The sequence below is a fragment of the Alosa pseudoharengus genome, unplaced genomic scaffold (assembly GCF_046254945.1).
Source record: "Alosa pseudoharengus isolate Yale_2024_CS ecotype anadromous, Long Island Sound unplaced genomic scaffold, YU_APseudo_1.1 YU_APseudo_1.1_scf_14, whole genome shotgun sequence".
NCBI lineage: Eukaryota > Metazoa > Chordata > Actinopteri > Clupeiformes > Clupeidae > Alosa > Alosa pseudoharengus.
The window spans coordinates 3,554,688-3,577,857 of NW_027468609.1; the positions used below are offsets into that span (position 1 = coordinate 3,554,688).

The 23,170-nt window shown below is 44.7% G+C and overlaps 2 protein-coding genes across 4 annotated transcripts in view; one reads left to right on the top strand and one right to left on the bottom strand.

Annotated features, from left to right (window-relative positions):
- The window catches only part of fam78ab (family with sequence similarity 78 member Ab), a 13,825-nt gene extending 8,686 nt beyond the window's left edge, over positions 1-5,139 (bottom strand). Inside the window, exons 1-2 of one of the 3 annotated variants that reach the window (XM_076283467.1) lie at positions 4,876-5,139; positions 3,195-3,906 (exon numbers count right to left, since the gene is read on the bottom strand). In XM_076283467.1, coding sequence (XP_076139582.1) covers positions 3,195-3,514 — 320 coding nt within the window. In that variant the 5' untranslated portion in view covers positions 3,515-3,906; positions 4,876-5,139. Of the gene's footprint in view, positions 1-1,143; positions 2,121-3,194 lie in introns of those variants that run through there. The other 2 variants (XM_076283466.1, XM_076283468.1) reach the window with 2 other exon arrangements.
- Positions 5,140-6,136: 997 nt separating this feature from the next.
- LOC143122684 (inactive phospholipid phosphatase 7) lies at positions 6,137-11,451 on the top strand. Its single transcript, XM_076283465.1, has 2 exons — positions 6,137-6,728; positions 11,059-11,451. The coding sequence occupies exons 1-2, from the start codon at positions 6,254-6,256 to the stop codon at positions 11,445-11,447; spliced, it is 864 nt and encodes a 287-aa protein (XP_076139580.1). The 5' UTR covers positions 6,137-6,253; the 3' UTR covers positions 11,448-11,451.
- The last annotated feature ends 11,719 nt before the right edge of the window (positions 11,452-23,170 follow it).

Below are 23,170 nucleotides of genomic sequence, written 5' to 3' on the forward strand. Positions count from 1 at the left end.
CTAGCTGCTGAGCAGCGTGTACATCATGCACTTATGGAAGAATGCAAACAAATGTGTCTGTGATTACATGTGTATGTTCATTTACACACACAAACACACACACACACACACACACACACACACAAATCTCTGGTACCAGACCCTGTGGTGAAAGATGCATCTAGATGCTCAGAGTGGGCGTTTCTCACCGCTGCATTGTGCTGCCGACCGTTCCATTCCCTGGCCTGCACGCATGATTGCTGAATACAGGATCTTTTCAGATTTGGAAAACTTTATTGTTCTTTGTTAGGAGATGCAAGAATAAGAATGCAATGTTTTAACAAATCTACTTTTCAATGCAAAAGCATTCATGAATAACTTATGACCTCGTCCGATTTAAGTAATGTGTTTCATCCTTGAAATCCCCAAACCTGGTGTCTGATTTGACAGCCAAAAAAGACCAATAAAATATACTTTCCATTCTAGAATAAAAAACAATAAAATGTACTGTATATTCTAGAATAAAGAACAATAAAATGTACTGTCCATTTTAGAATAAAACACAACAAAATATACTGTCCATTCTAGAATACAGCAAGACCATCAAATCTGTTCAACCTGTTTCATGACTCTGGAAACAAACCTGAATTACATTTTAAAATAGTGCAAATAACTCCAAACTGTCATCTCTTCCATAGAATAGTATAAAATCTTTAGAGCCAAAGACAGTTTTCCTAGAGCCAAAGGGGGGTCATTATTTATGGCTGATATCAGCTCAAATATGTCTCTTTGAAGAGGGCTGAGAGAGAGGGGGGGGCGGGTTGTGAGGCCATTTTTCAGGGCCAGAGAGAGGGGCAGGTTGTGAGGGGCAGGTTGTGAGGAGGCCATTTCTCAGGGCCAGTGATAAAGCAAGCGGACGCACTTCCTCCATCCACGGCGGCGTGACGCGACAGCTGCAGCGTTTCATCTCCTCCTGCTCCACCAGCGTTTGGGGACCACGGAAGGGACGCAGCTCTTAATCTAGCCAAACGCAAGGACGCAGCTCTTAATCTAGCCACATTGCATTAGTATTGTTTTTTCATTCACTGCCCCCCATCCCATCCCCAGCGACAAAGCTTTTAGAGCTCAACACACATATCCACACACACACACACACACACGCACAGTCAATGTTAAGGCAAGGCATTGTCCTGAGCCTTTCTTGGGGTGGAGCTGCTGGCCTCAGTGATATGGCCCATAGAGCTGCTAATCTCACTGCGTCCAGGCCTTGAGCGCGCCGTCAAAAGGAGCCTTTTGAAGCAGGAAGTGGGCCACCGTCAGGCTCACTGACAGGAAGTGAGGCGCGGCTGAGGCAGCTATCTCTGTGGCAGCAGCACCGCTGCTCTACTGCTTTTTGCAGGTCACATACGTCGCCCAACATGTGCCTCAAAAGCACACGAGGAGAACAAGGGCTGGACTGATAGTGGACTTAAAAATAGCCACCCCACTCTCATCACACACCTTAAACACTGACGCATGTGATGTGAAGAGGCTAATGATAAAGAGAAATATTTAGCAGAGACGATACTGGGATTAAGTGTCAGGCCGCCGTGCTTCTGTTTCAGCATTTATCTCTGTTCAAGCTCCTCTGTAGGGTTTCACAGCTACACACCAAAGTTTCCAGGCTGTCTGCAGACTTCAAAGAGACTGCACAGTGCACTGGCCTGGCAAGGCCCACGCTCGCTCAGAGAACACACACACAAGCTCGGAATGAGCATCAGGCTAAAGCATGCAGACTTCTGGGGAGTGTTTGTTACCCCTTACACGGTGAAAGGGTGCTGAACACGTGTTGATAGTGCTGTTGGGGCCCAAGAGTCGAGCAAATAGATCATATTCATATGCAAGTTTAATGATGCCTCCTAGTTTCATGAATGCAGGGAAGAGACACAGAGCTAGCGCTCATCTCAGAGCCTGTGAGAGGCAAGGGCCATAAATATTAATCAGAAGCAAACACTGGTGGCAAGGAGGGAAAAAAGCTCTGTACTAACCAGAGCTAGAGCATGATACTGTATTCTGGGCTAATTCACAAATCATGAGTCCCAGAGCTAGAGCATGATACTGTATTCTGGGGTAATTCACAATACATATATATATATACAGTATATATATATATATACTCTTTTGATCCCGTGAGGGAAATTTGGTCTCTGCATTTATCCCAATCCATGAATTAGTGAAACACACACAGCACACAGTGAACACACAGTGAGGTGAAGCACACACTAATCCCGGCGCTTTAACGGCGGCGCTCGGGGAGCAGTGAGGGGTCAGGTGTCTTGCTCAAGGGCACTTCAGCCGTGGCCCACTGGTCGGGGCTCGAACCGGCAACCCTCCGGTTACAAGTCCAGAGTGCTAACCAGTGGGCCACGGCTGAGTTCCAGATAAAAGTCCTGACGGTGCTACAGCTGTTTCGTCTGAACACATCTGGCTTGCCTGCCCTGAATGGCCCCAGCCGATGGGTCTCCCCCTCCTCCCCTCCCCATATTTTATTAAAACTTTTAGTTTTAAGGTCTATAATGTATTACCTCTATAGTATCCTATTGGACAGTCTTATAGGATGTCTATGGCATGTGTTATATATAGTATTACTATATATAGTATTACTATAATATGCTATAAGATTCCTATAGTTTTTTTTTCCCTTTAAGGCCCTGTGAGTAATAATAAGTGACCCCTAAATCTTCACCAGTGACCCCCAAATCTTCACCAGCCTTCACCTGCTCCCATCAGTCACATACATCTATGTTCATCTATGACCTGTCCTCCAAATAGCTGTTTGCTGAATTAGATTGTAGTCAACATATCTCAGCTTTGGCCAAGTCTAAGCTTGCTGGTGCTTTCCTCAATGCCATCTCAAAGTATAATCCATATTCCATCATATCCTGAAATGTTTGGCCTATAAATGAAAAGTTCACGGCGGTTTGCTCTTAATACTTCTTTCAGGCAAGGGAGATACAGAGCAACCAAATTACCAAAGGAGAGGAGGAACGGAGATTATCTTTCCCGTTGGTATGGATTACTAACTTTTTCATGAAGTAGGCCAATGACATCACAAGCACAAATACCGTATGGCATCCAGGTAACCGGGGGAGCTACTCGACTTTCCCTGTGCAACAATTACTTTAACATCGAGCGTCGAATATAACATAAATTATTTATATCAGGGGAATACTTACATCCCTTTGTTTCCGTATTTGTTGTAGAACTCCATATGGTTGCATGCTTGAATCCAGCCAACGGTCCACGTCTCTTTCCCGGCCACCGGCGGTACCAGAACCCGAGCCGAGGCTCGGAAATGCGGTGTCCTGTATCGCAGCACCACGCTGGAGGACTCGTCTATGCTGGTGGGGTTTGGGTCAATGGAGGAGTTCACTTCCAAAACGCTGATACTCTCGCGGAAACTCTTCGGCTTACACCTGATACTCTGGATGCAGCCCATGGCATTAAAGAACAACACAATCCAAACCAAGGTCCAGACCTCAGGAGAGACACGCATGGACACTGCGCTCTCTTTTTTACATCAACTTTGTCCGCATGATGAATTAGTAATTTAGCATTTATCTGGGTGTGTTTTGGGAACGTCCTTTACTTCTTCGCGCGCGCCAGTGTTTGTGTGTTGCAATGATGGAAATGTTCTGTAATCCACGAGTGTCGACAGTTCGGTCAACTCTATCCCATTTGGCGACTGTCTGGTCCCATCCACAGCTGCATGTCTGTGCATCCACAGTCCTCTTTCAAAAAACACTGATGTCAACTTTCTATTTCCTTTTGGTTCACTTCCTCCATTAACAGACCAGTGTCATTTATGATCCCATGCCCTTCTCGTCGACAGTCCTTGGAGTCATTGACGGCTTCAATAGTCTGGGACGCATCATGCTGCACTTGAGCCTTTTCATTGATGGGAAGCGACAGAATACGGTGTTTTATTGTGACCTAACCATAGTTTACAATAACTGCTAACGTAACATCTCGACGTCATATCGTAAGCTAGTGTCACGTCACAGGGTTATTGAAAAAAACATCTTAGTGCCCTAAAATGATTTTTTCCCCTAATGTAACGTACGTGTTATTTTGAAAATAAGATCCAAATATCTAACATTTAAACAGCAAAGGTCAGCAAGCACTATCAGGGTAATGTGTTTTCTACTCTAGACATGAATTATGTGTCCACTACTCTGTCGTTATTATGTAATAATAACAATGTTGGCATTTAATGCTGGCATCAGTCAGTCATACAAAATAGCACATTTGGAACAATTAATAAAATCATGACTAACATGACGAAGATGTTTCTATCATAATGAACCTAAAAGTTTCTAAAAGGCTGCAACCTGAAAGATCATTCACCTTGTCTCTTCAGCAGTAGCCTAAAGTTCGTGCAGTGTGTCGAAATGTGACTAAAACTGTCATGCTGAACTAGTTCCTCTCTTTGAAAATAATTAAATTAAATGGCCAAGACCAATACTGTTTCATAAACACCACAGACATTTCCATTATGGCTTTAACAGCAATGTGCCATAATGGTGCGTTTCAGCACTGACGAATTACTTAAATACAAATACACAAATGAACACTTTGGGTAAATATGGATACGTCTTTACAAATGTCCTTCGCAAACAGTTTGCTTTCAATCTCTGGAGACAGTTCCGTAAAATGTCAGATTCTTGTTGCCCTCTTCTTTTTCCTCTGTAGGATTACAATACAAGTCCAGCAGATAGTTAACCTATTAATTGCAACTTACATTAACATCACCGCCGGTTACAATGAGCACCGCAACATCCAAAGGCAATCAGGTCAACTTTCTATCCTCTGCTTTAAATTGGTAATTGTCATCAAATATTATAAAAACGACCTTACTGTAATGACGCAAAAAGCCAGGACCAATACACTGCTATCCCCCGTGTGATATTCACCGTGCTAACGCGTTTTCATACAATCATCCCCAATAGTCCATCTCGCTATCTCATAGAGTCCCATCGCGGTCACTGCAGGTTCCCCCGCCTGCAACATTCTGTTACTACTAGAGGGCTGGTGCTAGTTTATTATAGTCCCTCAGAAACGACACTTCCTGTCTCAGACCCAAGACTTCTGGGTAACTGAGTTTTATATCAATGGGATTTGGCAAACGATCATCTTACATTTGGTGATATAACAATTGTTAGCCATCTTTATAAATCCCCATGTGTGCGCCATTAGTGAATGTTTTGTGCAACGTCAATGCAATAACCCATTGGCATATATTGGATATGTAGGTTATATATTCAACTCTTATTAAAGATAAACATAAATGATTAAAGAATATATGATTATGCATAAGTTTCACTGCGCCTAAATTACATTGTTGGGCAAATTCATCTACGTAAACGGTGACAGCAAGCGCTGCTCTGCTGCTGAAATTCCAGTCCCGTTTAAGCACCTTGGAGAACTCCAACCCGGAACAGCAGCCCGGTGTGCTGTTTATGATGCGGACGCTAGGGTAGAATTGGGCTACGTGGACACTGGAGAATAGGCTACTTTGAGCCCTTTTAATGTGAAATCGTGAGCAGAATAGACATATGTCATAAGCTATGGGAGACTGCGTGAAGCTAAGTCACAGCCGCCTCCGTAAATAGAAATGCCTATCGTGTTATCAACATTCCAGGCGTGCCAACAGTGCACGGATAGAGGACATGTTGTCGGCAATTATTCTGCTCAGAATCCACAAATCTCCTTTCTGTCAGGTAGGGTTAACAGAATGTACTTCCAGCATTAGAATGTACATTTGCTTCTAATATGTTTAAGGCTGAGCAGATATTAGCGGGACTTTTAATGAAGGATTATCCACCGCTCCTTTGTCCAAGCAGTGGTGTTGTGATTTTTCACCTACGAAAGGTAACGAAACCAATATCCTTACTTAGCCTGGCGTGTTCATTCAATAATGATAATTGATAAGGTATCGTGTCTAGATGCATTTCGTTTTTGTTGTTGGTTTTCCCCAGTGGTGATTATTGTTATTTTTTATGAATAGGTCTACTTCCGCTGGATTGGCTGCAGCGCGTGCCACTCATCACTTCTCCGTGATGCGACCCTTTGTAAACAGCAGCAGCTTTATCACACAGCTAAATATATCTGAATGAAGTGCCACAAAGACTGGGGTAAAAGCCAGAACAAGTTATTCTGAATACATAGGTCATCGATTTGATTTAATTTCCCATCCAACACTTACAGAAGGGCCACTGGGAACAAAAGCCACATAATGCCCTTTAACCCGACTAGAGCACGAGCCAGAGACCGTGGCAATCTTCTGGGGAGACCAGAGTTCTTGTCCCTGAACCAACCTCTCCGTGCCGGTTTCTCCGAGGCTCGCGGCACGAGCCGGCGAGGGGGACACACCAAGTCGCAGCAAGGCCAACCATGGGACTATCAACCGGAGCCCACCGACACCGCCAAAGACCGCAAAGAGCCGGCGAAACTTCCCGAGGAGGACTGCATGCAGCTCAATCCGTCTTTCCGAGGGATCGCGATGAATTCCCTTCTTGCCATTGACATTTGCTTATCCAAGAAGTTGGGCGTGTGTGCTTACACCTCGTCCTCGTGGGGTAGCGTCCGCTCCATGGTCACTCTGCTGGCGCTCACTGGACACGGCATCACGTGGATCTTCGGTACCCTTGTATGCCTCACCAGAAGTAATACGCTGGCGGGCCAAGAGGTCTTGGTCAATCTCCTGCTCGGTAAATCCCTTGTGAACCGCTTTCTGACACAGTGCACGTCTCATTCATTCACTTACAGGAGAGGGAGCGCGCATGTCACACGAGCCACATTTCCCGCTTCACTGCTAGTCCACAGCGACCGAACCACTGACATATTTACGCAACCTTTAGAACAGAAGTTGTATTATGTCCAGACTTCCTCAGAGAGCTGGTCATGATTCTGAAATCAGACACTTTTAAATATACCACATCACATCTGAGTAGTATATTCCCTTCACACACGTGTTCACCGCTTCGTGTGTTATCTTATCACCCCTCCACTGTTGCCCGTTGCTGTGAACTATGCACAGCGGGATTGGGAGAGTTTCTCAATAGAGGAATTGGGAGCAAGATTAATCTAAACTCTCCACTCTGCTGCAAATCTCCGCACTCTGAAGCTGCTTTGTGCAGCGAGTGGCAGACTGTTGTAATCACAGTGCTTCTGGGTAATTTGGGCCTACTTAGTCAGTGTCAATATCTCTGTTTCCTCCTCCTTTGGGTCCGTCTCCCTCCCCCACTCTCACTATCCTACTCCCCCATTCTCTCTCTCCCTGTCCACACGTACGAAACCGATCTTTTTTTCCTCCGTCTTCCCTGAAACCGCATCAAGAATATTTGCGTCCAAACGGATCCATCTCAACACGACTCAACACGTTACTTCATACCCCAGGCCTATAGGTGGCATTGTTTCTTTACAGAAATTGACCAAAATTTGCGCTTTACAAACAGACAGAATAGGCTACGACCAAATGGCTAGTGCAAGGTAACCAGAATTGTTTGTGTGGACTGATGGTGAACTGTCAACTGTAGTCAACTGTAAAACTAATAAACTTTATTTTACGGTTTGTGAAGGGTGCAGTCCCGTCCTTTATTTGGCTAACGCAGGTAGGCCTACTAATCACCTTTACTTTCTTTGGTTGTAGGATAGTCCGTGATTCACATTAGTTTTGGCTATCACCCCAATTAGGCTACTAAACGCAAGGCTTACCCAAGTTCTAGGCTATTCTGTCGCCACATTTATAATATTGCTATAAAACCTTCGTTAGTAACAGTCTACGTTTGCCTGCATCAAATCAAATCGCGCATTTGCATTCAGTGTGCTACCATCGGCTTAACGTGAGTTCTAAGCGTTTGTATGCTTATATCTGATTTCACTCGACTGTGAATGCATGTATATATGTTGTAAGACATGTAAAATAAATGAATGACACTGGCACTACGCACAAATTAATGTAGCCTAAACTTACACCGCACTTTCCTAATAACTTAAGTTCTCGCGTCACTGACAGTAGCTAGAATGCATTAAAAAACACCGGGAAAAAACAGTATTCAGTCCACCAAGTCATAAGCTATCGGCGCTGCGCAGCACCAGTTGTGATATTTATCTTACGGAGTGTAATCGTAGGTAATGTCATGTATGAAAACTAGTATTGTTAGGCAATACTGTAAGTGCAAGTCCAGGACAGCTGAGGTGTGGCGATGACATCATCGATACGCAAGCAGGATGAGCGGTTTCGCTGTCTAAACGAATTCAAACGGGCTACGGTTTCAGATTTCTCCACTCTGGGACCAGGTTTCAGAAAAGTGCGGTTTCGGGCAGTGCGTTTACAGGATTCGTTTGGACGCTCGGCCAAGACGAAGCAAAACCTCTGCGTTTAACCTAAAAAGCGTCTCCGTGTGGACGGGCCCTTAAATACAATTTGCGGAACATTTTCGCTCAAGTATCTCAAGGTGTTGAAAGTATATTTCAGTATCAGCCAAACCTCAGTTTATTAATGATGCATCTGAATCTGACCACACGGGTTACCAGGATGTCATCTTTAGGGGGGCAACAAAAAATGGGCACAAAAAGTATCACCACAATCTTTTAGTGCAGGCCCCTTGGCAGACACACAGGGCCCATAGCCTAGGCCCTAGACTACATGCTATATAAACATAAGTTCGTTATGCCTCCCCCTAGACACGCCCCTGATCCGGACCTTAATCAGAGCAGACACAGATCCGGTGTGAATCTGGTGCAGATCTGGATTGCTCCAGATCAAGACTGGCCATATGTGATGTGAGGGGATAATCCTGATGTGACTCCTCCACAGATCTGGTCAGATTCAGGTCAGCGCACTAACCTTGAGCTGAGCCCAGCTTCCGTGAAATAGATACCACACACACACACACACACACAAACACTCTCGCGCACACACACACTGCCTCTGCGTTGCCCTGGTATCCCACTGCAGATCTACAGATGTGTGTTAGTAGGTAGCTACTTCAGAACAAATTTGTGCCTGAGGCAAAACTAGTTGCTTTCCAAGCTAGACAGGTGATGAAAGTCCTAGCCATCATGAGAAAATAATTGTATGGAACATCATTTTTAGGATCAGCGAGGTTCAAATAAAAAATACTTTATTCTTGTTCTTCTTTTCCAAAAGCCGTTCCTCAGATGACCTGATGGGGCTGGCCTGGCTAGCGTTGAATGGCTGGCCTGGCTAGCGTTGGATGGCTGGCCTGGCTAGCGTTGAATGGCTGGCCTGGCTAGCGTTGGATGGCTGGCCTGGCTAGCGTTGGATGGCTAGCGTTGCTAGCGTTGGATGGCTGGCCTGGCTAGCGTTGGATGGCTAGCGTTGCTAGCGTTGGATGGCTGGCCTGGCTAGCGTTGGATGGCTAGCGTTGCTAGCGTTGGATGGCTGGCCTGGCTAGTGTTGGATGGCTAGCGTTGCTAGAGTTGGATGGCTGGCCTGGCTAGCGTTGGATGGCTGGCCTGGCTAGCGTTGGATGGCTGGCCTGGCTAGCGTTGGATGGCTGGCCTGGCTAGCGTTGGATGGCTAGCGTTGGATGGCTGGTCTGGCTAGCGTTGCTAGCGTTGGATGGCTAGCGTTGCTAGCGTTGGATGGCTGGCCTGACGCAGCTCCAGGCTCAGGCGTGGTGTCTGTAGGCCACTGAGTGAAACACACACAGAACATGAGCTGCCTGTCACTGACACACACAGAACATGAGCTGCCTGTCACTGACTAACTGACCCATGTGAACATGCCCATGTTTTTCTGGGTCACTAACTCTAAGTGTTCATTGGACGCAGGAGCTCATTCTCTAATTGTGTGGTTTTTTTTTATCACACTTATTTTGTAAATGTGTTTTTATCGTTAAGACAGTGAAGGGTTAATTGACTGTTTCTTCTTTTCCTAATCTGATTATTATTATGATCAATCTGATTAATATTGACATGCAGGAAAAGGTAGAAGGTTTTATACCAGCGCTTCCACTTCCTCTTAAAGGAAAACTCCAGTTTTTCCACATAGATCTCCGTTTCTCGAGGTCACCGAGTTCTGTCAATGTGAAATAAAAAAAATCGGTGCTACTATAGCTCGAGTTACTGCAGCTACAGTGCTACACAGATTATTTTTTTCATTTTATTTTGTACCGACAGTACTCGGTGATCTGAAGAAACAGAGATGTGAGAAATCGCCGGAATTCTCCTTTGACTTGTTTATATCACATTGGTGCACTATTTATCAGTTGGACAGGACGTCCCTTTTTACTCTGTCTTGCTGTTACAAATGCACTATTTATCAGTTGAACAGGATGTCTCTTTTTACTCTATTTTGCTGTTACAAATGTCCTGACTGTTTTACGTGTGACACATTTGTTTGCCTGTGTAAAACCAAGTGGAGATTTGAGAGGGCTTTGTTGAAAATACACACGTTTCTGTGTCAGCCTTAAGATCTATTTTGAGACGGTGGACTGCTTGTCCAGTCCTCAGGGGTGCTCTGGCGTGCTCACATATTGTGATCACAGCGATAGAGGACATTTTCCACTTGAGGAAATATGCAAGATGTTGAAGGCCAGCGCCATATCGATCACTGCTGTTGCTGTCTGCCTCTTCACTTTGCCATGTGAATTAGAAGGGCCATTACACCCCCAGATGGAAACTAACCAGGGACTGATTTGACAGTAATTGGCAGCTTCAGAGCTCCTCTGCTCTTGTCCTGTACACATCGTTTGTCTTGGTGAATGCTGCATGACTTTATCGACTGCTGTGATAACATTTACACTCATGCGAATAAAAGGGTGGCTTTTATAGTTCAATAGAAATCAGGTGGTCGAAGTTAGTCCTATTTGCATATGGCTCCTCTCAATGTCTCCTCAGTTACAGTGACAATGATGTCATGAGAAAGGTTAATCTCAATGTCTCCTCAGTTACAGTGACAATGATGCCATGAGGAAGGTTAATTAATAATTTTCTCCTCATTTTTCCCTCCCTCTCCACATACACACACTCTTCTCTCTCTTTCTCTCTCTCTCTCTCACACACACACAGCACTAATCCTAGACGTGATGACTGTTGCCGGCGTGCAGAAGCTGGTGAAGCGCAAAGGCCCCTGGGAGATGTCGCCGGGCTTCCTGGACTGCGTGGCCATGGACGTGTACTCGTTCCCGGGGGCCCACGCCAGCCGCGCGGCCATGGTGTCCAAGTTCCTGCTGGCGCACCTGGTGCTGGCTGTGCCCCTGCGCGTGCTCCTGGTGCTGTGGGCCTTCCTGGTGGGCCTGTCCCGGGTCCTGCTCGGCCGCCACCACCTGACGGACATGGCCTGTGGCTTTGCGCTGGGCCTGCTGCACTTCAGCCTGGTAGAGACCGTATGGCTCTCGTCCAGCGCCTGCCAGACCATCATCTCCATAGGAACGCTCAGCTGGAGTCCTTTCAGCTAGGACACACGTGACTCATTGGCTGGGTTGTGACTCATTGGCTGGGTTGTGGCTGATTGGCTGGGTCGTGGCTGATTAGCTATTAATTGCTGGCAGATAGGTCAACTCGTAGCTGTTGGCTAATTGGTTGATTCACATTTGTTGATGGACTTTTTGGAAAGCCTGATTGGTTGGCTGTCTGAACAGAGGCTGTGCCATGGGATATCCAGGGGGCAGAGAGATCATAGCATCAGCTATAGCTGCAGGCTTAACTGTGGGTTACATAAAGACGCATAAACAGGATTGTTTTTTAAGGGTGAGATGTTGGACGTCTTCGGAGCCTCTCCACTCACCAACTGTCTGACCCGTGCCCCTAACATGTTGCTATAGAACGGGTTCTGACCCGTGCCCCTAACATGTTGCTATAGAACGGGTTCTGACCCGTGCCCCTAACATGTTGCTATAGAACGGGTTCTGACCCGTGCCCCTAACATGTTGCTATAGAACGGGTTCTGCTCAAAGTTAGCTTTTTGTTTTGAACGGGTTCTGCTCAAAGTTAGCTTTTTGTTTTGAACGGGTTCTGCTCAAAGTTAGCTTTTTGTTTTGAACGGATTCTGCTCAAAGTTAGCTTTTTGTTTTGAACGGATTCTGCTCAAAGTTAGCTTTTTGTTTTGAACGGGAAGTTAGCTTTTTGTTTTGGAAGCGCCTCTCCCCGGTCGTCCCCCCTCACAGGCCACTTCCTCCTGCGCTGGCTTTCACTTCTGTCCTCCTTTTCTTTCTGACACTGTCTCCCGGAATGATGTACTGAGACGCCACCGCAATCTGACCATAAGCGGTGTCCAGAAATACTCATGTGTATACTAATAGACCTCTGAAGTTCACCTACAAAAAAGAACCAAAACGGCCATCTTTGCCCATATAAGGAGATCCGGTTGTTAATTGAAGCTAACTACTTATGGCAAGTTGCAAGGCAAGTTAGCTCTGGGGTTGCAAAAATCTAAGTGTGCTGCCTTCACGTACCGGAGATCTCAGTATCAACTTGAAGGCAGAGGACAAATGTGTGTTCAGGAAAACGTCTGCATTTCAGACTTTTTCATCCCCGCGAGAGTTTAACAGGTGCGATAATTCAAAATCTCCATGTTATTTTCCCATAGGAAAAATCGCCAGATACCAGATGTCAAAGATGGCAGCTTTTTTGTAGGCAAACTTCAGAGTTCTATTTGCCACCAAAGGGAGATTGGTCATTTTCTTTTAAACAGGGTCAGATTTATATTTCTGTTGCAGGCATCTGTAGAAGTAACCTGGCCCTAGCCAGATGAATGCCGTTCCGCTTAGCTCCGCCTAGCTTCACTCACATCCATCTGGAACCTCTTCCATTGAGAGTGATTTCTCCAACCAACTTTATGGTTTAGCCAATCAGGACGCAGGGCGGGAGTTTCATAGATGTGACATAGCGTAGAAGCGACTGTGAGACGTCACGGGTTGGCTTCGATGTGAGTGGTTGAAGTAGCACGTCAATAGATGACGGACAAGTGGCTTATTCAATCATATGCAAGCATTTTTTGATTAGGTCCAGCCTTCTGAAGCAACACTTCAATGGATCGGTTCCAGATGGATGAGTGGAGCTAGGCGGAGCGAAATTCATCTGGCTAGGGCCAGGTTACTGTAGAAGAGGGAGTGTGCCGCTCCTCTTGTGCAGAAGTGCATCAGGCATGTTATTGACACCTATTCCAGCCAATCACGTCACACAGGAGACAGAACAAGATGACCACTTTTGACCGCATTTGTCCACCGGAAAGATGGAATAGCGCTCTTGCACTGAAGATGGAGTAGCGTTCTTGCACTGAAGTAAGCTGAGCTCTGGGGTGGTTAGCCATGATTGGGCTTCCATCATAGACTTAGACTGCCGCAACCTGCAGGCATCATTTCCACACTTGATACTTATCTTTAAAATGAAAAATACTCCGTTTGACAGAAAATGCCTATCTAGAGACAACTTCCACCAATGCCCCCAGAGACTGAAAATGGATCAGCACATTTTCTCTAAATAGGCTATGATAGCATCACTCTCCAGTAGCCTGCGGCTGGAGACAAACACTCTCTCTGGTGCTTTCACAGGATTGTGCGCCTCTCTTTGCATATTGTGCATTTGCATTTGTGTGTGTGTGTGTGTGTGTGTGTGTTCCTCTGTGTGTAAACTCTGTATGTAAGTTTGTGTGCTGCTGATTCACAATTGCTAGCCGGTTCTCTAATGATTGCTTTAAGCTTCTAATCTTCATATTTGTTTTCTAAGAATGCCCCCCCCCCCCCCCCCCCCCGTCTATCCCAGCTGTGGCATGGCGATGAGCTGAACATCACTGGGTTAAGGTGGAAGGCTGTGAGCTGGTGGCATAGAAGCAGGGGGGCAAAGAGGCTGCAGACTGTCGGGAGCAGAGGAAAGATCAGGTGACCATGTCTCCTCTGCTGATAAACGTTACCGTTAGATGCCCTTACCGATGTTACCGTTAGATGCTCTTACTGAGCTGTTGCTGCTGCTGCGTCCTTGAAATGCGAACTGAGGTGAACGATACTGGATCCTTCCTGCAGGCTGCTCAAAGTTAGTCAGCTGGTCCTGACGTTCACCATCTCTATTTAACTGGCTTTTTCCACTTTCTCCCTGAGCCTGCAGACGTTCTTTTCCCTGTATTTAATCAATGGTCCCGATGTTCACTTTCTTTATTTAACTGGCTTTTTCCACTTTCTCCCTGAACCTGCAGACGTTCTTTTCCCTGTATTTAATCAATGGTCCCGATGTTCACTTTCTTTATTTAACTGGCTTTTTCCACTTTCTTCCTGAGCCTATAAATGTTCTTTTCCCTGTATTTAGTCAATGCATTTTGGTTGGAGCAAATGTGCATGAATGGTTTGTGCAGAATTTTGTTTAGTATTTTTTTTTGTTTCAATAACATGTTATTCACGAGATGAGTTTGTAAAAAAACGGTGCTGTGCAGCCAAATGCATTACTTCTTGGGATATGGATTAAGTTCATATTTTTTGTTACTTTTATTGTGAAATTTCTCAATCACATGCCTGCATGATATTCTAAAAAATGTGTTTTGATTTTTCTTTTTTAAAATGAATTGCATTAAATCAAAATGACTTGAATGTCATAGTTCTCCTGGTCACCAGCAACACACTCACAACAATGTGCAGCCCATACAGAACTCACCATTCTTGATTTGATCCACACTGATTGAGTTTGTTATAATGATCAAATGATGTCCTGAAGGGAATAGCTTTTAAACCTTTAACTCCAACAGAAGTTGAAAAAAAGCTACAATTCTAAGAACAATATAACACTCAGTGAAACTCCACTGTATGTAGCTGTTGACAGTTGAGTGCTACTGTGGACCTTGTATTGATATCTACATCAAGCCAAACTGTTGCCGGTGTGGCAGACCAAAACAGGGATTTTTTTGTAATGGATAATTGATCAATGTATTGTGAATGAAATCTAGTCTACATGATTCTTTATGAAGAATAAACGAACAGAGTGTGCAACACCTCTTAACATTTCATGAGTCCTGACACCAGCATCTCATCGCATCTCATCTCATCGCATCTCATCTCATCTCATCTCATTGTATGTCATCGCATCTCCAGAGTGTAAAAACAAAGAAATCTCATTACAAGTCTCATCAATGGGATGCTGAAATTATATCACTCTTGATCTCAAGGAAAACTGGTAATTTTTCACATAGATTTCTCAAAAGTCCCCAAGTACTGTCAGCTACAGTGCTACACTCCGGGGGCATGATTTTAAAGATGCCCCCAGAGTGTAGCACTGTAGCGGCATGGCGGCTCTAGCTGTAGCTGCAGCAACTCGAGCTAGCTCAGCAGTACAACAGCACTCGTGACCTGGAGAAACAGAGATCTATGTGAAATGTGAGTTCTCCTTTAATTGTTTGAATGGGCCCAAACAGAGCACCAATATGCCCTCAGAAAAATCGAAAATCCTCTTGCACAGCACGAGCGTGGCAGGCCAGAGCGCTCTCTCCTGAGCGACCTTTTTAAACGTGAGAAAGGGATGAGGAAGTCATGCTGTGGGTGTGTGTGAAGGGGTGTGTGTGTGCATTCATGGGAAATGTTTTTCCACCGTCGGGTTCCAACTTCAGAGGATTGAATCATGTGCTGCGTGACAGGGAAAAACATCTTCAGGAGGGTTTCTGACACACAGAAACACACACACACACACACACACAGAAACACACACACACACACACAGAAACACAAATACATAACACACACAGGGCTGAGTGCTGCTCTGCTCCAGATCATGGTGCCACTGGGTTCCACTCCTCCTCCGCTGGGTTCCACTCCTCCTCCGCTGGGTTCCACTCCTCCTCCGCTGGGCTCCACTCCTCCTCCGATACGTTCCACTCCTCCTCCGCCGGGTTCCACTCCTCCTCCGCTACGTTCCACTCCTCCTCCGCTGGGTTCCACTCCTCCTCCGCTACGTTCCACTCTTCCTCCGCTGGGTTCCACTCCTCCTCCGCTGGGTTCCACTCCTCCGCTGGGTTCCACTTCACCTCCGCTGGGTTCCACTCCTCCTCCGCTGGGTTCCACTTCACCTCCGCTGGGTTCCACTCCTCCGCTACGTTCCACTCCTCCTCCGCTATGTTCCACTCCTCCGCTGGGTTCCACTTCACCTCAGCCGTGGGAGGAGGACTGGGAGGGTGGGGGCGATAAACTGGTTGGTGCTGCACGCAGATTAACGTATCAGGACTGACCATACGTCCCACTACCCCCCACCACACACACACACACACACACACACACACACACGTGTCTCCTAATCTCCTCACACTCCCGTCTTAAGAGGAGGGGGGAGGGAGTAACTCTCTCCTTGGATGAGGAAGAAAAACAACATTGCCATTTTCTTACACAACACAACACATTTCTCTCTGTGTCAACTGTTGCATGTTGGTAGAGCACAGAAGTGCACTAAGAGGGATACACAGCATTTAACTGCAGATACAGATAAGTAGATACAGCTGACAGATGTGTGTGTGTGTGTGTGTGTGTGTGTGTGTGTGTGTGTGTGTGTGTGTGTGTGTGTGTGTGACGGGTGTGTGTGTTTGTCAGGGAGAGGTTGTATACATATGTACGTTTATATGTATGTCTTTATACATGTGTGTGTGTGTGCGTGTGTGTATGTGTGTGTGTGCGTGCGTGTGTGTGTGTGTGTGTGTAAGGGCCCCACATCAGATCAGATCAGAGCTCAGAGATCAAAACTTGGCCATAGTTGAGCAAACATGTCTCACCGCAGCATCCGGCAGTGATACACCAGCATGCAAACACCATCCTTCCCCCGCAGCCTCTTACACTGACCACCAATCAACAGCCTTCTGGGTGAGCGCCTCACTGGTGCACCGCTTCTGACCACCAATCAACAGGCTTCTGGGTGAGCGCCTCACTGGTGCACCACTTCTGACCATGTATGGAACAAACAGACACGCAAAGCGCAGCAATAATACTGAGAAGACTAGGTGAAGCGGAAGAGAGAGCAGCTTTAAGAGGAAACACCTTGAGTCTTCTGGTAAACCTCGCAAGTGCAGAAGTCAGATAATCTGGGTTTCCAGCAGCAGCCATCTTTTTTCAACATAAACTGACTCAACGCCACAGGATGTGGTTTCAACGTCTCTGTGTTCTCAGACACAAATAGTGGTGTGTAGTGTGTAGTGAGTAGTGTGTAGTGAGTAGTGTGTAGTGAGTAGTGTGTAGTGTGTAGTGAGTAGTGTGTAGTGAGTAGTGTGTAGCTAGTGTGCACTCTGAAACCTAGAAGGGGCTTCCCGTGACCTAACCTACACCCCTGGCCTTGGGGTCTGAGGTATTTGTAAACCTCCAGAAACAGCAGACAGCTCTGGCTGTAACACAGATGGCCTTGCCCAATGAAAGGACATGCAGGCGGACTGCACAGGGTTCCGTTGGGGGTTGGTTCTCTAGCTGGTTCTCTAGCTGCACAGGGTTCTGCTGGGGATTGATTCTCTAGCTGCACAGGGTTCTGTTGGGGATTGGTTCTCTAGCTGCACAGGGTTTTTCTGGGGGTTGGTTCTCTAGCTGCACAGGGTTCTGCTGGGGGTTGGTTCTCTAGCTGGTTCTCTGCAGGTGGGCTGCACAGGGTTCTGTTGGGGATTGGTTCTCTAGCTGCACAGGGTTCTGTTGGGGATTGGTTCTCTAGCTCAGTGTTTCCCAAACTTTTTTTCTGGGGACCCACTTTTTAAAAATGACAGACCATCGCGACCCATTTCACTTCAAATCTACCCTGCAACCACTAATATTGTTTTAGGCCACAGGTTCTCCAACTTTTCTATGCCTCCCCCAACCATACATTGCTATAGGATCTAGATAGATAGATCCTGCTTTGAACACGGTTGTGTTGCATTTTGAGCACCATCAGCGTGAAAAGTTGGAAATGACTACTGAAAAGATGCGCATCCGAGAGTGTGGAGAAATTCTCGCATGTTGCGCATTCGTCAGCATAGTAAGCTGTTCCTGTATTTCTAAAAAAAAATGTTGTAGGCTACATTGCATTGCAGACAAATGGGTCCATAACACTGTGGACGTCAATTCCGATGTAAACAGCAAATAACTCAAGTCGTTATATTGTATTGTTGTATTATATTGAATTTCCCCTAGGGATCAATAAAGTATATCTATCTATCTATCTATCTATCTATCTATCTATCTATATTATATTGTATAGTCGTTATATCATAATAAGAGGCTTTTGCGCAATAGCCGGAAGAATGCACCTTTACTTTGGAGTTAGCGAGGTAGAAAACTAGAGAAATAGTGTTTAAAATGTCCATTTAAATTGTAGCCTAATATAATGCACTGCTGTGCATTTTAAATCAGAAATAAGAATGTGAGGAGGTTGCTATTAACTTTAAAGACTTCATCTAAAATTGGAACTATCTACATGCAAATTGAATGTCCTTATGTCCGGTCTATGGATGTCTGCTTTAGTTGACAGCACGGTCACTAGATTTTAATCGGTAAAGTTGAGGAGCTGGTATATTAATGTTAGTGCAAATAGGCGGATTCATGTCCCTTGCAGTTTGCAACTGTGAGGTACATGGCAGGCGCCCCACAGAACGGTTTAATTTTGAGAGGTAGATATCCATGCTCTGGCACCCCCTCTGCGGTGCGTTCGTCCTCCAGTTTCATGCGCCAGTTTCATGAGCTTTTAAGACAAAACTGTGACTGTGGTAGTTAACAAACTACATCCTAATAGAAAACTGTTAGCTTTCCCGGTATTAAATGACAAATGGTATCAGTTAGGCCTATAACACAACATAAATTGTGCTGGCGACCCAAATTAAATCTCCTGCGACCCACCCGTGGGTCGCGACCCAGACTTTGGGAAACACTGCTCTAGCTGCACAGGGTTCTGCTGGGGGTTGGTTCTCTAGCTGGTTCTCTGCAGGCAGACTGCACAGGGTTCTGCTGAGGGTTGGTTCTCTAGCTGGTTCTGCAGATAGAGGCGCAGGTGGCTCTGACAGAGAGAGACCTGGGCATGAGAGATGCGTCCAGACACATACCAGGCGAAGGGGGTTGGTTTGGCATTAGGGCAAAGGCTGGCATGGCGCCCACGTCATGTCTTTTGCACACACACACACGCACGCACACGCGCCTCCCAGATACAGACAGCTGAGTCTGACAACACCCCCATACACACACACACACTCGCTCCACCCAACTTCAAAGTAAACACACTCGCACTGAACAAATATACTGTAGGATGAAAAATATCGTTGACACAAATGAGAGTGTGACCACGTCATAAGGCAACCTATAGAAGGCTGGTGTGTTGGGTTATTACACTCGCCCACATTGTGTCTTTTGCACACACACACACACACACACACTCGCTCCACCCAACCCCTTCTGTCATAAGGCAACCTATAGAAGGCTGGTGTGTTGGGTTATTACACCTAAAGAACCTATAGAAGGCTGGTGTGTTGGGTTATTACACCTAAAGAACCTATAGAAGGCTGGTGTGTTGGGTTATTACATCTAAAGAACCTATAATCTTCTATTACGGGCAAAAGACTAAACCATCCTCCTTTCTTATTTTTTTTGTTTGAATGAAATATCTCTACTGTATTTTACAAGAATTTCTGGAAAGATTGTGTGTATTTACACATTGTGTGTATGTACGTGTATGAATGTGTGTGTGTGGGGGGGGGAGGTGTAAGTAGCATAACTCCCCATTTTCAATGAGGCTGCATATCGCAAAATCAGATAAAGGACTGGGAATGACATGACATACACACACACACACACTTACTTTTAGATGGTTTGTAATTTTGTAAATGACTTTTCATCAACCACTCCCAACACAGACTGATTTTTTGGAGTGGTGGTAAAAACCCCTTCTCAAGGACACTGACGAAAATACACAGAAACTGACAGAAAGTTAAATGAAATGAAGTGAATCAAATATTGTAGAAAATGAGCGTAGTGTTCTGTTTGTATGGGAGTGCAGCTAGCATCTGGTGCATGTTCATAGCTGAGTACAAGAGGTAGTTGTCATGTCTGCTTTAAATGGGCATTACCCAGCCACAGCTGGGCTTTTTTTATTCAATCTGGCAAGTATCGATCGTGACCACACAGGCTGAATGTTAGATGCCCATCTGAGAAGAATATTTGGCCTCTGCAAGCTGCAGCCAGGGGTACTACAGGGGAATATTTTGTGGCACCATAATTTGTGTACTTGCGCCCTCTAGTGGTAAATAAGGTAAACTGCCTTCTGTCGATCCAAAACTAGGCCCACCCCTGCACCTATGTTCAAAACGGCTCTTTATCTTCATTCAAATGGTGACCATGCATATTCACAGTATTTATAAAAGAGCCACACATGGTGTCATGTTCAATATTTCTTACAATATCTTTCCTAAGCCTGTAGTGTTGGCATTGAGTTTAAAGCTGTAAACAAATGCAGTACTCTAATTTTCTGATCCCAAATACCCATACACACGTTCAACAAGACACAGCACTGTAACGGCCTAGCAGCTCTAGCTGTTGGCTGCAGCAACTTGAGCTAGGTAGAACCGATTGTTTCCGCTTGTTTTCATACTGACAGTACCACGAGAAACAGAGATCTATGTGAAAAATCACCTGAATTCTCCTTTAACCGCTACACTTCTTGAATTTCCCCTGGGGATCAATAAAGTATCTATCTATCTATCTATCTATCAACTACCACCGTCCCCTTAACCACTACACTACCACCACCGTCCCCATAAGATAGTAGGTATAAGTATATATACTCTTTTGATCCCGTGAGGGAAATTTGGTCTTTGCATTTATCCCAATCCGTGAATTAGTGAAACACACTCAGCGACCACACAGTGAGGTGAAGCACACACTAATCCCGGCACAGTGAGCTGCCTGCTACAACGGCGGCGCTCGGGGAGCAGTGAGGGGTTAGGTGCCTTGCTCAAATGCACTTCAGCCGTTCCCACTGGTCGGGGCTCGAACCGGCAACCCTCCGGTCCAGAGTGCTAACCAGTGGGCCACGGCTGCCCCAACAGCTGACTAACGACTAACGGCTGTTAGTTAAATCACTTGAACCACTACACTACCACCTTAACCCATAAGATAGTACATCAGTGGCAACCATGGCAACTACATTAGTTACATGATAAACTAGATATGTGTGTCAGTATAGGTGTCCATCTTGGTGTTGCTATGCACCTATTTAAAGGGACAACAGGCAAGCCTGATGGGTCATTCCGTGTGAAATCACCCAATTTCAGCGCAATTTGGCAGGTGACCCTCTCCGAAAAAATCTGAAAAAAAGCACAGGTGTTTGTAGACCAAATCCATGCATAGATCTTAAATAGTATATCTGTATACCTAATCGTTGCAAAACTACAGCCCTTTGAAACTTCAAGTCATTTTAAGCATTGTGGTGAACAATCCTTTTTGTTCAACTTCCAGCATTATTGGCTCTTTTGGTATTTCACACACATTAGTGAAACTATGTAAATAGAAGTACATTTTCCTGTTGAATTAAAAAATCCAATCGGATCAGACGTATCTTGTATACTTTCCCCTCTGCAAAGCTCTGAAAATGGCTATAAATTCATAATGTGAAAAGACATCATCACCTTTGAGGGTTTCTCATTCAAAAAGTATGTGACACAAATTCATCAGATTTTTTTCCTACACATATATGTATTATAAGGTCCTGTCCATGCATTAACTTTGGTTGTTATCATTTTCATATTTTCAGAGCATTTTTTTAAAATTGGGCTTGATTTCCAAAAAGCCTGTTTTCATCTTCTCATTTCACCACGTGGACAGTTAACAGGATTTTTTTAAATTTTACCATATATCATTCTGTATGTGAGGATCATCTGCCCAAAATTTGGGCTTGTTGCTGAGTTTCTTCATTGAGATAAGATTTTTTTTAAATATTGTCTATAAATCCATTGAATTTGTACTGGATCTGCAGTACCACTTTGCACCACATGTGGTGCTCTTTTAATACAATGGAAGTCAATGGAAGAGTAAGAGAGTCACTTGTTTGCTGCACATAAATCTAAACACACAGTTTATGGTTCATAGTTGAATTGGTCCAAATAATTATTGCAACATGAACAACATACTACTCATACATAAATCTTATTTAGAGAAAATAAACTGATCAAGTAAATTATACACACATAAGACTGACTGGTCATCATACATGCAGCAAGAGGATTTAGCATAATTACCATCTTTGTAATGAGTTTTCTACACCAGCTTCAACCTATCAGTGGCAAGAGGCATTTGTAAAAAGATGATGAATCTTTAGTATTGATTTTTCTGCATCTGACAATGCACTGAATTTTAGAAACCCCTTTTTACTTGACCCATGAACCATAAACTGTGTGTTTAGATTGGATATGTGCAGCAAACAAGTGACTCTCTTACTCTTCCATTGACTTCCATTGTATTAAAAGAGCACCACATGTGGTGCAAAGTGGTACTGCAGATAAAGTACAAATTCAGTGGATTTATAGACAATATTTGTAAAAAATCTTATCTCAATGAAGAAACTCAGCAACAAGCCCAAATTTTGGGCAGATGATCCTCACATACAGAATGATATATGGTAAAATTAAAAAAAATCCTGTTAACTGTCCATGTGGTGAAATGAGAAGATGAAAACAGGCTTTTTGAAAATCAAGCCCAATTTAATAAAAATGCTCTGACAATATGATAATGTTAACAACCAAAGTTAATGCATGGACATGACCTTATAATCCATACATGAGTGGGGAAAAAATCTGATGAATTTGTGTCACATACTTTTTGAATGACAAGCCCTCAAAGGTGGTGATGTTTTTTCACATAATGAATTTATAGCCATTTTCAGAGCTTTGCAGAGGGGAAATTACACAAGATACACCTGATTTGATTGGATTGTTTAATTAAACAGGAAAATGTAGCCTACTTCTATTCACGTAGTTTCACTAATGTGTGTGAAATACCAAAAGAGCCAATAATGTTGGAAGTTGAACAAAAAGGATTGTTCACCACGATGCTTAAAATGACTTGAAACTTCAAAGGGCTGTAGTGTTGGAACCATTAGTGATACAGATATACTATTTAAGATTTATGCATAGGTTTGGTCTACAAACACCTGTGATTTTTTTCAGATTTTTTGGGAGAGGGTGACCTGCCAGCCACTGGGTGATTTGACACGGAATGAC

Bases quoted from the DNA above. Each gene is read 5' to 3' on its own strand.
- LOC143122684 (XM_076283465.1), top strand. From the start codon at position 6,254: ATGCCCTTTAACCCGACTAGAGCACGAGCCAGAGACCGTGGCAATCTT. The intron at 6,729-11,058 runs GTAAATCCCTTG...ACACACACACAG, and splicing joins CTTGGTCAATCTCCTGCTCG to CACTAATCCTAGACGTGATG.